The 16,352-nt window shown below is 35.5% G+C and overlaps 1 protein-coding gene across 2 annotated transcripts in view; it reads left to right on the forward strand.

Annotated features, from left to right (window-relative positions):
* The window catches only part of GPC5 (glypican 5), a 1,453,194-nt gene that overhangs the window by 278,924 nt on the left and 1,157,918 nt on the right, over positions 1–16,352 (forward strand). For both annotated transcript variants that reach the window (XM_005586085.5, XM_065533383.2), the window contains exon 3: positions 8,595–9,289. In XM_005586085.5, coding sequence (XP_005586142.3) covers positions 8,595–9,289 — 695 coding nt within the window. The remainder of the gene's footprint in view (positions 1–8,594; positions 9,290–16,352) is intronic.

Genomic DNA, 16,352 nt, shown 5'->3' on the forward strand with positions numbered 1-16,352 from the left:
TAAAAATCAACTTTATCTTTAAACTAATAAAATCCTTGTGACTGTTAGGTTTCTCTCATTACAAAAACCCACCTGCATATGAATCTTCACTGATTTTGAAATTTTTCACATTTAATTTTAAATCGATATCACTTGATTTTATCTCTACCAGTTTTATTTAAAGTTAAATCCTTGATTTGTGTAAGTAATCATTTGTGTGTATAATAAAATATCTCTAAAAGGGATGTGGGCTAGAAACAGTTAAAGTTTTCAGTCTTAGGTGTTTTGACATTAAATTAAGATTAACGGAATGTTAATGTTGAAAATGGAAATAGATGCAGATAAACTTCATGCATTCCAAATCCAGTTTTTAGTGAGATAACACATAAATGACTTTATGTGTAGATAAATTAATTTTCCCATAAGACTGGGAAAAATTACATTCTATATTTAAAAAGTAATTAGATTGCACTTGCAGCCTTTAATTCAATCTACCACTCAGGCATTATAAGGAAAATTGGAAGTTATTCTTTCTTGATAGACTTGTTCTGATATCACTGGAAAGAAGAGCTTATTGAAATTCTCAATGAAAAACACAAAAGGATAGTTTTTATTCCTAATCTGTTTCTTAAATTCCTTAAGCGAGACTGGAAAATGTTTATTTTCAATGTGTGCTATAATTTTTAATGCTTGAATACAAAGCTACTACTTATATAGCTTTGGTGAGAGGTATTTTTATGTATTATAACTTTGTAATGAAAGAAACTGTAGTTTCTCTTTCATAATTAAGTAGATGTGATTAATTGTTCAGCACCTAACCTATCTTGGATTTATAAACAATTATTTTATATGTCTATTATATTTTTGGACAACAGCACATATTTTGTTACTTGACAATTATTTTGAAAGTTTAAATTCTTGCTAATATCAAAATGTTAATTCAGTAAAATGGAAATATTCAACTCCTTGGTAAACGTGGTATAAGAACAAAGTAATAGTTTTACAAATTCAAAGTTAATACAAACAAGTAGCTGTAGTAAATTCAATTTCTGATTTTACCAATTTTAATAAAAAATTAGCACAAAATTATTCAATGGCTTAGCTCCTAGATTGTTCACTTTTGATAGGTGTTTACATATTAAAATTTTATGAAGTGATTAGGACAAAAAATTTCAAAATATGTTTGTCCCTAAGCATTGAATAATCAATTATGTATAGACCAATAGTTTACAGTTTTTTATTGGTTGGATTTAAGAAATATATGTGATCACAAATATATAAAAATATGTACATTACATATATTTAGATAATTCAGTTAGCTGGAATATTTCAATATCAGATTTAATACATATTGAAAGCCCCCCAATTTTTTAATATTGTGGTAAGTTAATAGCATGGTGAAAAACTAATGCAATAGATTACTTAAATAAAATCTATTTTGTGTTCAGATATTCAGGAAATAAACAGAATATTGACACTGTTGTGCGCCACTGAAGTACAGAGATTTGTTTGGAGAAATACATCATTAGACAATTTCACCATTGTGCAAATATAACAGAGTATACTTAGACAGATCTAGACCTTACAGTCTGCCACACACCTAGGCTATATGGTATAGGTTCATTGCTCCTAGGCTACAAACCAGTATGACATGTTACTATAATACTCTAGGTGTTTGTAATGCAGTGGTAAATCTTTGTGTATCGAAGCATATTTAAACATAGAAAAGATACAGTAAAAGGATGGTATAGAATGAGCCTGTAATACTAGCACTGTGGGAGGTCAAAGTGAGCAGATACCTTGAGGCCAGGAGTTTGGGACCAGCCTGGGCAACATAGCAAGACCCCATCTCAACAAAAAATTAATAAAAAATAAAAATTAGCCTGGCATGGTGGTACACACCTGTAGTCCCAGCTACTTGGGAAGTTGAGGCAGGAGGGTTGCTTTGAGCACAGAAGGTTTAGGCTACAGGGAGCTATGATCCTGGCACTGCACTGCAGCTTGGGTGATGGAGCAAGATGTTGTCTCAAAAATCGTATATAAAAATATATATATTCTCAGCAAACTATCGCAAGAACAGAAAACCAAACACTGCATGTTCTCACTCATAGGTGGGAATTGAACAATGAGATCACTTGGACACAAGGAAGGGGGACATAACACATCAGGGCCTATTGTGGGGAGGGGGGAGGGGGAAGGATAGCATTAGGAGATATACCTAACGTAAATGACGAGTTAATGGGTGCAGCACACCAACATGGCACAAGTATACATATGTAACAAACCTGCACGTTGTGCACATGTACCCTAGAACTTAAAGTATGTAAAATTGTGGTATAAAATGCCATAAAATTATGGTATAAAAATTTTTTTTAAAAAAGGTACACCTTGTAGGTTCTGGATATTAGCCCATTGTCAGATGAGTAGATTGCAAAAATTTTCTCCCACTCTGTAGGTTGCCTGTTCACTCTGATAGTAGTTTCTTTTGCTGTGCAGAAGCTCTTTAGTTTAATGAGATCCCATTTGTCAATTTTGGCTTTTGCTGCCATTGCTTTTGGTGTTTTAGACATGAAGTCTTTGCCCATGCCTATGTCCTGAATGGTACTACCTAGGTTTTCCTCTAGGGTTTTTATGGTATTAGGTCTAACATTTAAGTCTCGAATCCATCTTGAATTAATTTTCGTATAAGGAGTAAGGAAAGGATCCAGTTTCAGCTTTCTACTTATGGCTAGCCAATTTTCCCAGCACCATTTATTAAATAGGGAATCCTTTCCCCATTTCTTGTTTCTCTCAGGTTTGTCAAAGATCAGATGGCTGTAGATGTGTGGTATTATTTCTGAGGACTCTGTTCTGTTCCATTGGTCTATATCTCTGTTTTGGTACCAGTACCATGCTGTTTTGGTTACTGTAGCCTTGTAGTATAGTTTGAAGTCAGGTAGCGTGATGCCTCCAGCTTTGTTCTTTTGACTTAGGATTGTCTTGGAGATGCGGGCTCTTTTTTGGTTCCATATGAACTTTAAAGCAGTTTTTTCCAATTCTGTGAAGAAACTCATTGGTAGCTTGATGGGGATGGCATTGAATCTATAAATTACCTTGGGCAGTATGGCCATTTTCACGATATTGATTCTTCCTATCCATGAGCATGGTATGTTCTTCCATTTGTTTGTGTCCTCTTTGATTTCACTGAGCAGTGGTTTGTAGTTCTCCTTGAAGAGGTCCTTTACATCCCTTGTAAGTTGGATTCCTAGGTATTTTATTCTCTTTGAAGCAATTGTGAATGGAAGTTCATTCATGATTTGGCTCTCTGTTTGTCTGTTACTGGTGTATAAGAATGCTTGTGATTTTTGCACATTAATTTTGTATCCTGAGACTTTGCTGAAGTTGCTTATCAGCTTAAGGAGATTTTGGGCTGAGACGATGGGATTTTCTACATATACAATCATGTCATCTGCAAAGAGGGACAATTTGACTTCTTCTTTTCCTAACTGAATACCCTTGATTTCTTTCTCTTGCCTGATTGCCCTAGCCAGAACTTCCAACACTATGTTGAATAGGAGTGGTGAGAGAGGGCATCCCTGTCTTGTGCCAGTTTTCAAGGGGAATTTTTCCAGTTTTTGCCCATTCAGTATGATATTGGCTGTGGGTTTGTCATAAATAGCTCTTATTATTTTGAGGTACGTTCCATCAATACCAAATTTATTGAGCGTTTTTAGCATGAAGGGCTGTTGAATTTTGTCAAAAGCCTTTTCTGCATCTATTGAGATAATCATGTGGTTCTTTTACAAGAAAAAAACAAACAACCCCATCAAAAAGTGGGCAAAGGATATGAACAGACATTTCTCAAAAGAAGACATTCATACAGCCAACAGACACATGAAAAAATGCTCATCATCACTGGCCATCAGAGAAATGCAGATCAAAACCACAATGAGATACCATCTCACACCAGTTAGAATGGTGATCATTAAAAAGTCAGGAAACAACAGGTGCTGGAGAGGATGTGGAGAAATAGGAACACTTTTACACTGTTGGTGGGATTGTAAACTAGTTCAACCATTATGGAAAACAGTATGGCGATTCCTCAAGGATCTAGAACTAGAAGTACCATATGACCCAGCCATCCCATTACTGGGTATATACCCAAAGGATTATAAATCATGCTGCTATAAAGACACATGCACACGTATGTTTATTGCGGCACTATTCACAATAGCAAAGACTTGGAATCAACCCAAATGTCCATCAGTGACAGATTGGATTAAGAAAATGTGGCACATATACACCATGGAATACTATGCAGCCATAAAAAAGGATGAGTTTGTGTCCTTTGTAGGGACATGGATGCAGCTGGAAACCATCATTCTTAGCAAACTATCACAAGAACACAAAACCAAACACCGCATGTTCTCACTCATAGGTGGAAACTGAACAATGAGATCACTTGGACTCGGGAACATCACACACCGGGGCCTATCATGGGGAGGGGGGAGGGGGGAGGGATTGCATTGGGAGTTGTACCTGATGTAAATGAGGAGTTGATGGGTGCTGACGAGTTGATGTGTGCAGCACAGCAACATGGCACAAGTATACATATGTAACAAATCTGCACGTTATGCACATGTACTCTAGAACTTAAAGTATAATAATAATAAAAAAAAAAAGTACACCTATATAGGGCACATCACATGAGTGGAGCTTGCGAGACTAGAAGTTGCTCTAGGTAAGTCAGTAACTGAGTGGTGAGTGAATATGAAAGCTTAGGACATTACTGTACACTATTGTAGACTGTACAAATGCTGTATACTTAGGCTACACTAAATTTATTTTAAAAATCTTTCTTCAATAACAAATTAACCTTGGCTTACAGTAGTTTATAAAGTTTACTTTATAAACTTCAATTTTTAAAAAACTTTTTGACTTTTTGTAGTAACATTTAGCTTAAAACACAAACTCATTGTACAAAAATGTTTTCTTGATATCTTTATAAGCTTGTTTTTCTATTTTTAAATACTTATTTATTTTTTCACTTTTTCAACTTTTTTGTTAAAAGCTAAGACACAAACATACACATTAGCCTAGGCCTACATAAGATCAGGATCATCAATATCACCGTCTTCCCCCTCCACATCTTGTTGCTCTGGAAGGGCTTCAGGGACAATAACGGGCATGTAGATGTCATCTATGTGATAACAATGCCTTCCTCTCCTATGATAACAATACCTTCCTCTGGAAGACCTGACTTAGGTGGCTTTATGGTTAACTTAAAAAAATCAATAGATGGAATACACTCTAAAATAACAATAAAAACATAGTATGGTAAACACCCAGTAACAAAGTTGTTTATTATCATCATCAAATATTATGTACTGTACATAATTGTATGTGCTAGACTTTTATATGACTGGCAATCTGGTATTTTTGTTTATACCAGCATTACCACAAACATGTAATACGTTGAAATATCATGTTATGATGGCTATGATGTCACTAAATTGTAGGAATTTTTCAGCTCCATTATAATCTTATGGGACCAACGTCATATATACAGTTAGTCATTCACCACAACATCATTACAAGGCACATGACTGTATTTGATAACATATAATCTCTCCTTCAAAGGGTAGTAAAGTCAATACACAGTTTATGAAAGCTAAAATTTTAATGCATGTGGTATTAGGGAAATTTTTAAAATTTCACTGTAATATGATTCCTGAAGTTATTATCAAGTTCTTTTTGGTTGTTGTTTTGTTTTAAAGAATAAAATTGAATCAGAGAAAAACTACTCTAAAATCACACAAAAACTGTAAAATTTGTTCAGAAATTTATTTTTAATTACAAACTCAGAAGAGTAATCAGAATTAGTTTGTTGCTAATAATACATACTGGCCTTAAAAGAGAAATAATGATATTTGGAAGTGCTTTACTCATTTTTATTTTGAATGGAAACTCCTAAATATTAAATATATTCTCTTCAACGTTGCTTTTACAATATAAATTACTTTGTAAAACATACCCATTAGGGCTACTTAAAGATAAACTCCATATTTTCCTAAATCATTATGTTATAAATTAATTGGGCTGAAATTTATTAAAAAATATTTTATCCTTGCCTTTATAAAAATTGCACGTGTAAGCATCATTTAGAGTTGGCAGAAATCTGATGGAACATCAGTATTGCCTGATTCAGCCACGTTCAACCTTTATTCCACTAAGAATAATATGGCAATTGTCAGTTACATGAACACATATAGCACGTATCTTAGAAACCTAGTTGGAAAGCATTTAAGAATGCCTGTGATATAGGGTATCTTTGAATCTATCCTTATTTTATCTTTAACAAATTAAATAATTTTAAAACATTGTGATGTAACCATTATTGGTAAATAAAATTATTTGTGACCCACTTGGCGATTCATAGCCACGCACAAACTGCTCAGAAAAATGACCTATTTTAAGGAGAAACATACAGGCTTAGCAGCTTTATTGTAGTTCAAGCCACAAAGATTCAATTCCGTTTTCACACTTTGTCCTGTGGGTCTGTGAAAGCAGAGTGTAGTGGCTGAGATTGCAGCTGTGGGTCAGGTTATCATAGTGGAATGCTTGCTGAACAACTCTGTAAGAGCAGAGAGAATGTTTTGCACATATTTGCAAACGCAATGTTTCAAAAACTGGCCAGGTTAAAAGAATCACCTGGGCTGCTTGTTAAATATAGATTCCTGAACCAAGACGAACCTACTGAGTTAGAATTTCAAATGCAGAGACCTGACAATCGGTATTTTTTCCCCATGAAGCCCAGGTGATCAGGCTATTTGGGGAAACCTGGCATTAATGCTGACTGATATGATAGAGCTGCTAATCTCAATTGAAGCCTTCTCATTATCATCCCATTTTCGTTCTTTCATATTTTTATTGAGGAGCTAGTTACTAGCGATGCACAGATAACACATGAGCTCTACCTAACAATTTATACAGGACTCTGTTGAAACAGAATTGCAATTACTTTTGAAAGCTGTTACCTTTGATTGCAGGGTAGATGCACCTTAATATATCACACTAAAGCCTGGAACTCAATGTGAATTAGATCAGTGTCAGAATTCATGATATTGTATTATTATTTATTTGTACTTGTACTCTATGGCATATTCATGACACAGTTCTCCTTCATTAGTAGCTCTCTCTGCACCTCTGCATTTTGTTATTCCATTTTGTTGTTTCCTACTCTTCTTACATCTATTTTTGTAATATACTCAAACAGTGTTTTGATTACTAAGTTATTGCATGATCTTTTACAACCTAATTAAAAGTGACTATAGGATTGGGACTATAGGAGATAATTTTATTGAATATGTTTTATTATTATATATTGAAACAGTCCAGTATCCTTGTTTAGGCTAATTATGAAATGTAATTACTAATATATCCAAGGTGTTTAGTGTTGCTTAATGCCTCATTTTGATGTACCATTTTGACTTGTTAATTATTCCAACTTTCTTTTTTAGATTTTCTCCCTTAATTTGTGGATAAATTATTCTTGGTTCTTTCTGTGGATAAATTGACTTGAGATCATCAGTTATTTAAGTAAGAAACAAAATATTCCACAGTAAAGTCTTTGAAGATAAGATGATAAGAAAAAGGATATGATTAATGATGTGGTCATGATAATTTATTTTCATCAAATAATAGCACTTATGGGTTTCACACTGCTTAACAAAGTGTGATAATTTATGGATACTTTGAAAATGAATGCTTTACTTTCTCTTTAGTTAGAACATGTGAGGAGGTCTTAGGATTGTCTGGTTTTCCTTTGAGAATCTAACCTCCCTTTGTAGCAACCAGTGTGTAATCTACTAGCTTTCATTCTGGAAAAGAAAAAGATTTTAAAAATTATAAAAATATAGTACGGGGTGAATTAAGTACTTAATGTGACCATCTTCTATAAATAGTGAAGTCAGATTATGAAATACATTTCTCAATGATACTTTTATCTATCATTAGTGATAGAAATGAATAGTTATGAATGACTATAGAATAAAGTAAGAAACTATCATACATGTAACTTATTTTTTATTTCATTACTTTTTTAAAATTTTGAGATGGAGTCTTGCTCTGTCACTGAGGCTGGAGTGCAATGGTGCAATCTCAGCTCACTGCAACCTCCGCCTCCCGGGTTCAAATGATTCTCCTGTGTCAGCTTCCTGAGTAGGTGGGATTACAGGCGTTTGCCACCATGCCTGGGTAATTTTTGTATTTTTAGTAGAGAGGAGGTTTCCCCATGTTGGTCAGGCTGGTCTCAAACTCTTAACCTCAGGTGATCCACCTCCCTCAGCTTCCCAAAGTGTTGGAATTACAGGCGTGAGCCACCGCACCCAGTGATTTCATTACTGTTAAACAGACTTTGATTCTAGAAATATATCTCTATAAAACGTGTGTGTTGTAGGCAATGGTCATTGTTGTCCGGTCATTATCCTTGGAAAGCTGAATTTGGTTGAGTAGGCTGAGAATTACAATTTAGATCCTTAGATTAGTTTTGATGAGTCATTTAATATCTGGAGCAGATGGACAGTGTTAACATGAATACTAAATCTTCTCATCATTTACCTCTGCTTGTGTTACAGAAACCCTTGAAACTCTCATCAAACAAGCAGAAAATTATACCAGTATACTTTTTTGCAATACCTATAGGAACATGGCCTTGGAGGCTGCTGCTTCGGTTCAGGAGTTCTTCACTGATGTGGGGCTGTATTTGTTTGGTGCAGATGTTAATCCTGAAGAATTTGTAAACAGATTTTTTGACAGTCTTTTCCCTCTGGTCTACAATCACCTCATGAACCCTGGTGTGACTGACAGTTCCCTGGAATACTCAGAATGCATCCGGATGGCTCGCCGGGATGTGAGTCCATTTGGTAATATTCCTAAAAGAGTAATGGGACAGATGGGGAGGTCCCTGCTGCCCAGCCGCACCTTTCTGCAGGCACTCAATCTGGGTATTGAAGTCATCAACACCACAGACTATCTGCACTTCTCCAAAGAGTGCAGCAGAGCCCTCCTGAAGATGCAGTACTGCCCACACTGCCAGGGCCTGACGCTCAGTAAGCCTTGTATGGGATACTGCCTCAATGTCATGCGAGGCTGCCTGGCACACATGGCGGAGCTTAATCCACACTGGCATGCATACATCCGGTCACTGGAAGAACTGTCAGATGCAATGCATGGAACGTACGACGTTGAACATGTGCTCCTGAACTTTCACTTGCTTGTTAACGATGCTGTGATACAGGCTCACCTCAATGGACAAAAATTATTGGAACAAGTAAGTAGGAACTCCACATTTCCAGTCTGATTTCTTGTAATTCAAAGATAGCCATGATATACTTTGGGAAATAGTAGGAGAATGTATCAATTCATATATTCAATCTAAGATTTTTTTTTTATATCTTATGATAACATTTTGGTTGGCTGAAATACCACATTCTCCCCTAAGTAGAAGCCTGCTGAAAGGGTGAGTTCTGTGACATGGCAAGAGCTCAGGTTTGAAATCAGGAACAGCATAGATTTGAATCTTTAGCCTACCAGTAATTAGTTAAATGAAATTAGGTAAGTCCCTTCAGCCTCTTTGCACCTCAATTTCCTCAGTGATAAAAAGGAAATAGTAACATACAACATTTGAAGTATTCTTTTTTGGGAATATAGGCATTATGTATGCAAACTACTTAGTATGGTACTTGGTACTCCAAAAATGGGTAGTATTGTTAGAATTTCAAAAGTATTTCGCTTTAAAATGGAAAATGCCAGTTATATATCCCTGAAGTTAAGACTTGATAGCTTAGTGTTCAAAAGAGTTTCTCCAGAGATGCTCCAAAATCTGTCACAGTGATGGTGTGATAATTTTTGGAAATGTAGTATATACACGGTCATGGTATTTTATTCCTAGCAGACTGAAAGGTTTTTAAAACACAATCATCCAATCAAAACATATGAGAGTTTTCTATTTGTCCCACCTTACACAGAACCATTTTTCTAAATATTCACTGGCTCCCATAGTAATAGTTCTCATATCCCAGAGTGAAATAGGATAGCACGCTGATGGTTCTACTAAACATTTTCCCCTGAAATAAAATTATACTCTCCAGTGCCAACAAAAGACATCTCCTTAGGCTGACATTGATTTACCGAATTAACAAGCATTCTCATCAATTAGCTTTAAGTAGAAAATTTTAGTAAAGAGAGAGTTTCTCCACGTTGGTCAGGCTGGTCTTGAACTCTTGACCTCAGGTGATCCATCCGCCTCGGCTTCCCAAAGTGCTGGAATTACAGGCGTGAGCCACCGTGCCCGGCGATTTCATTATTTTTAAACAGACTTTGATTCAATTCCTTTAATTAATGACTGATAGAATGTGAAAAGCTTTATGTCCAAACACGTTTTTCCCTTCTCTTCCTAACCTTCAGGGACTTGCCAGGTCCTGTGTGAGCCTTTATGTTTCCTTTTTCAAATTAGAAATGACACCTCGCTTTAGGTGGATTCAGCACAGCACCATAGGGTAACGTGTGGGCTGAAGTTTAGCTCCTACTCCCTGCTTCATTCAGCTGGGTATCCCTATACAATGAACCGGATTCTCAACTTGATGTAATGGCTTGGTCTTCTTGTCTTCTCACATCCTTTTATGAAAATCGTACATGGCCCATAACCTCTGGAAGGGATACAATAAACCATCTCAAAAGGAGGTACCAATGACTGCTGTGGTTTCAAGTATTTCACTGAAAAATAAGCATTTAGATCCAGGGAACAAAATGCTCTTATTATTATTAGTATTTTGAGACGGAGTCTCGCTCTGTCGCCCAGGCTGGAGTGCAGTGGTGCGATCTCGGCTCACTGCAAGCTCCGCCTCCCGGGTTCACGCCATTCTCCCACCTCAGCCTCCTGTGTAGCTGGTACTACAGGTGCCCGCCACTGCGCCCGGCTAATTTTCTGTATGTTTTTAGTAGAGACGGGGTTTCACCGTGTTAGCCAGGATGGTCTGGATCTCCTGACCTCGTGATTTGCCCGCTTCGGCCTCCCAAAGTGCTGGGATTACAGGCGTGAGCCACCGCGCCCGGCCAAAATGCTCATATTATTTTATTGAGTATCTCCAAAAGGGAAAGTAAGCACAATAAATCGGAGACCAAGTCCAGATTTGATTATTAATTTGGGGCATGATAATTTAATGTCCCAGGGCCGGGACCTTCTAATATATGTAAGTGAATAGGTTTTCAAGACCTTTTTTCTTACGTATTTTGGAAACCTGAAGGGCCTTTTTGTGTCCTTGAAATCCATCCTGTAGAAAATCTTCTGCATTTCGTGTTTCAAAGACTAAAATAAAAGTTTGCAATAGACAGGCAAGCTTTGAAATCCTGAATTTGCTACCCATTAGTCATGTGGGCTGGGTCAGCTTCTAAAACCCTTAAGCCTATTTGTCCTATGTGAAAAGGAAGGGAGGAATAACTTAAATGGGACAATGTTGGTCAGACTCCAACACTGGTAGGCAATTGGTACCTGAAAACCTTACTTTTTTCTCTCCTTATTCTAAGGAAGGCCCTGAGCAGACCTTGGTGAAGCAGGTAACTTTAGTATCTCAAAGTATTAGAATCAGGTTTATGTTTCCTAAAGAAGTTTTATACAAAACTTTTATCATGTAAACCTCCCTGTTGTATTTTCAAAGAGTGCTCTTTTTAAAATAAATAGTCTGATTTTATATAATAAATAGTCCTATGACTATTTTGAGAAACATCAATTATTACTAATAAATTATGGATTCTTTTCTAAATAAAACAGAGCTCTCTTTTTTACTTATGGGAACAGAAGAAGAAACTGACTTTAACTTCCTTGAAAATTGAACCATTAATATTTATTTCTACCAACTTCAAAGTGATTTATAAGCGCTTTATCAAACTTTGATAACCAGTTCACACATCGATGAATTTAACAAATTCAAAATAAATAACTGGAAAACCAGCAAATAATGACTTTCTCACATTCCCAAAGAAATCTCTGAGATCTAGTACTTCCAAGTCTACTCCTCCATAAACATATATTTTTGCTTTAAAATATCTGTGGAGGTACCTGATGTAGGTACCTGATGTATATATATACCATATATATATATAAATACACCTGAATCTGTTGGATGAATTTCAACTGGAAAAAAGTTTAGCTTTCTGAGAAAAATCATAAGTACCTTATATTTGGTAAATGTTTAGAGTAACAAAAGTTAATTTACAAGAGAATATTTTTTAAATTTCATAATTCTGTGATTTTATTAAGACAAAGTTTGATTTAATAAAGCAGAAGAAGAGAGGTAGCAAAGAGTAGGAATTAAAAGCACAAGTCCTAGTGTTAAATTGGATTTCACATCTGTATCTGCCTCTTACTAGCTCTCAGTCTATGCATTTGCTTATTTTATCTCTGTTTGCTTCAATTTCCTCTTTGGTTAGATGGGGCGATGTAATACCATAATAGTATCCTTGTGAGAATAAAATGAACTTACACACTTAATGTTGTGCATAGAGTTTACATTTTACTAGTTATCACTATCACATTATATTATTTAGAAATAATTCACTGATTTCTCTGATTTTTTTTTTCTTTTTATTTGAAATGGAGTCTCGCTCTGTTGCCAGGATGGAGTGCAGTGGCATGATCTCAGCTCACTGCAACCTCCACCTCCTGGGTTCAAGCGATTCTCCTGCCTCAGCCTCCCAAGTAGCTGGGACTACAGGTGCACGCCACCATATCTAGCTAATTTTTGTAGTTTTAGTAGAGATGGGGTTTCACCATATTGGACAGGCTACTCTCAAACTCCTGGCCTCGTGATCTGCCCGCCTTGGCCTCCCAAAGTGCTGGGATTATAGACCTGCATCACCGCGCCCAGCCTTCTCTTATGTTTTAAATGCTCCCAAGGTAAACATGTCTTTCTTAGGGGTATAGAGCTCAAAAAATATTTTAAATAATCATTTAATTAAACAAATCCTTGTAATTTTCTTTATGAATGAGAAAAATTGATATTTTCAGAAAATATTAGATAAATTTCTAATGTATTTTTAATATTAACGGATATAGATAGATTACCCCCTTGTTAGTAAATTATTAATTCATTTGGTAAATATATACTTCATATTTTTGAAATTGTATTTCTTAATAATTACATTTAATATATTATTTCTTGCTATAATTTGACGCTTTTACTAAAGGCATAAGAACATAGAGTCTGGTTTAATAACATTGTTTCAACATGTTGTAAATAGTACACATGTTACCAGGAAACACAGCTAAATATTGATTCTATACAGTTTTAGGGGAAAAAAAAGTTTTCTTTTCTTTTTTTTTTTTGGAGACTGAGTCTCTCCCTGGAGTGCAATGGCGTGATCTTGGCTCACTGCATCCTCTGCCTCCCAGATTCAAGCAATTCTCCTGCCTCAGCCTCCCAAGTATGTGGGATTACAGGCATGCATCACCACACCCAGCTAATTTTTTGTATCTTTAGTAGAGATAGGGTTTCACCGTGTTGGCCATGTTGGTCTCAAACTCCTGACTTCGTGATCCACCCACCTTGGCCTCCCAAGATCAGAAGCATAATTTTCAACAAAAAAAGTCCCATTCTGTTTTTTCTTACAGATAAGTTTTTCACCTATTCTATCTATGCATATTAGTAGAGATTCAGCTGGTTGTATTCAAATTACTTTAGAAACACTATATAATTCTATCAAAAAAACCTATAAAAATGACTTTAAGGTAGATTGTATAATATATACCAATATACTTTAATTAGCTGTTAAGGAAACTAATATCTTATCACTTCCTCTGTATACTTCCTTTGACATTTATCTGAATCTGTAGACAGTAAGCACAGTAAATTTATTAAGTGTTTTTAGGTGTTTATACCTTCAATAAAAGAAAAGTTAAAATAGTTAAATAGTTAAAATAGCAGGATTGTTTAGGACTAAGTGCTAATTTTGTCCAATTTATTCAATGATATGATATATATTTTCCTAAAATATCAATGTATATGAGATTTTGCAAAAAATAGGTACTAGAGAACAAAAAGGGTTAGGGAAGAATTCTCAAAATCTCAGTCTCCAAAGTAACCTAATTAAAATACAATGCCATTGCAATTTTAGATATTTTAAATTTAGATATCTAAATGCAATACATTCTACAGTAACTATCACACATGAACTTGACAAAAGTCATGACATTTGCTTAGCGTCAGTCAATCTAGTGCAGTGTGGGCGTTTTTGAGTGATGAAGAAGAGGTGGCAGAGTACATCACCTTCTCGGGGCCATGACACTTTCACAATCATAAGAAGGCTAATATGCCCTTTCCCTAGAAAAATAACACACGCTGACACACAGGCACATGCAAAATAATTTCAGTGACTTTACAGCTTCTGTGATGCCACAGACCTGAGGGTAAGGATCCCTGAGTTAAAGAAAGGACATCCTCATTCTTAGGGTGAAATACAGTGATACCAGAGTTGGTTCCTAGAGAGGTTCAAACATGGATGAAATTATTTTGAAATTAATGTTGGATATGTAGAGTATGTTCTTTTGACTATGACTCAGATCAGAATGTACAAACTTTAGACAGAGAAGAGATTGGAATGATTAAGTAGAATCTCTAGGGTTGCTCCAGTTTCTACAATATATGAAAAGCTGACAATATATTATTTGTGAAATAAAAATTGTTTTGGTGGGGGAGCTTTCATTCACGTACATATTTGGACTTGGCTGCCACAAGGTGGAAGGTGGTGGCCAAAGGTTGTGTGTAAACTACCTCATAGACAAAGCCCATGGGTGGTTGGACAAAATTTCATTAAAAATACATTAGTAGTGTTGAAAGATATAATTTTTACCTTTGCCTGATTTTTGTTTAACATATGTGGTAGGTTGATATTGAACTTGTGATTTCGTATATGGCTTTACTGAGGAATAAGACTGGGAACTGACAAAGAAAAAGAAAAGGCATAAGAATTAAATGTGTAACAATTGAGAGGGGAAAAATACAAGCTCCTGGTGTGAAAGTCAGCTCTGAAAGAATCCAATCAAAGTGGGATGACTGATTTGTAGAAAACACTGTAAGCTAATAAAGCAGAAAAGGAAGATTCATTAGACCATAGGAAGGCTATCTAGTCCAACTCACAGTTCTACATAGAGATCATTTGTAAAGGTTTTCACCCACCGACTTATGGTCACTAAATAGTGTTAAGGAACTTCTTACTCCAGATGTGGCCATATTAAGTGTGTAGTGACAATTAATTGTTTCTATTTTTAATATGAGGATCATTTTGTTTTTTTCAAATATGGAATGAGATGTTTTCTGATTAGAGACAAGTCAAAGGGTAATTTCATTGTGCACGGATTTTCTGTTCAGATGTCATAAATATGACACTCTGTTGAGGCAGTTCTGTGATATTTCAGCATCTGCTGGTAGGAATTTTCTTCACATGCCTGATTAGATCTGAATCCTTCTTATTTTGGAGATTTGACCCCTGCATGTGTGTACTGTACTAGTGGAGTGGTGATAGTGGTAGATGGAACCTCTCCTGAGGTTATTAGCCATGGTCAGGGCTAATGAAGACTCATGTACCTCATATGAGGCAAGTCCAAAATTCTTTAGGGGCAGATAACAAGTTTGAATACTTTTTGTGTCAACAGTTCATAGAACTTTGAAAATGTTGCATGATTATTTTGTGATTTTTATCTTTCTGATAAATATTGTGGTGTGAGTTACTAGAGAATAAAGACTGATAATCACAGTTATTTATTTTTACCTAATTGCCTGAGAGAGGAAAGATTATTAAATATCTTGTGAAGGTCTGAAGGTCTATAAAGCAGAATCTGAGCAAAGGCCTCCTAGAAGAATGATCCATCACGTTTGTGGACATCTCAAGTTGTTGGAAAGTTTATCCTTCTGGTGAAGGATTATATGTATGTTAAACAGTCACCCATGGTATACTAGAATGTAATGTTGTGAAGATAGGAACTAAGTCTTGGCCATCTTTGCCTTTAAGTATTTGAAAGCTATTATTCTGTTAGTTTTCTTGACATGTTCTTCTTTCCAGGTTACTCACTCCCATTTAATTCTAAATGTAAAAGGGAAAAGAACCCCTTATATTCTTCCTCAGTCAAATTATGTGTCAAATGTGCATTTGCTTTTATTAAGTTATTGAGGTTTCTTTGAGCAAACAATCTCTTATCCCAATATTATGAGCTGTTTGTCTCCTGGGAATAATAAATTTTTAATAATGTCTAGTGATTCTTTTGAATTTTTCTGAAATAATTTCTGATTGAATTTTATGTGAATAGGTCTTCAGGTACATTACTGATGCTTTCAGCTACT

This window comes from Macaca fascicularis, chromosome 17 (assembly GCF_037993035.2).
Source record: "Macaca fascicularis isolate 582-1 chromosome 17, T2T-MFA8v1.1".
Classification (NCBI taxonomy): Eukaryota; Metazoa; Chordata; class Mammalia; order Primates; family Cercopithecidae; genus Macaca; species Macaca fascicularis.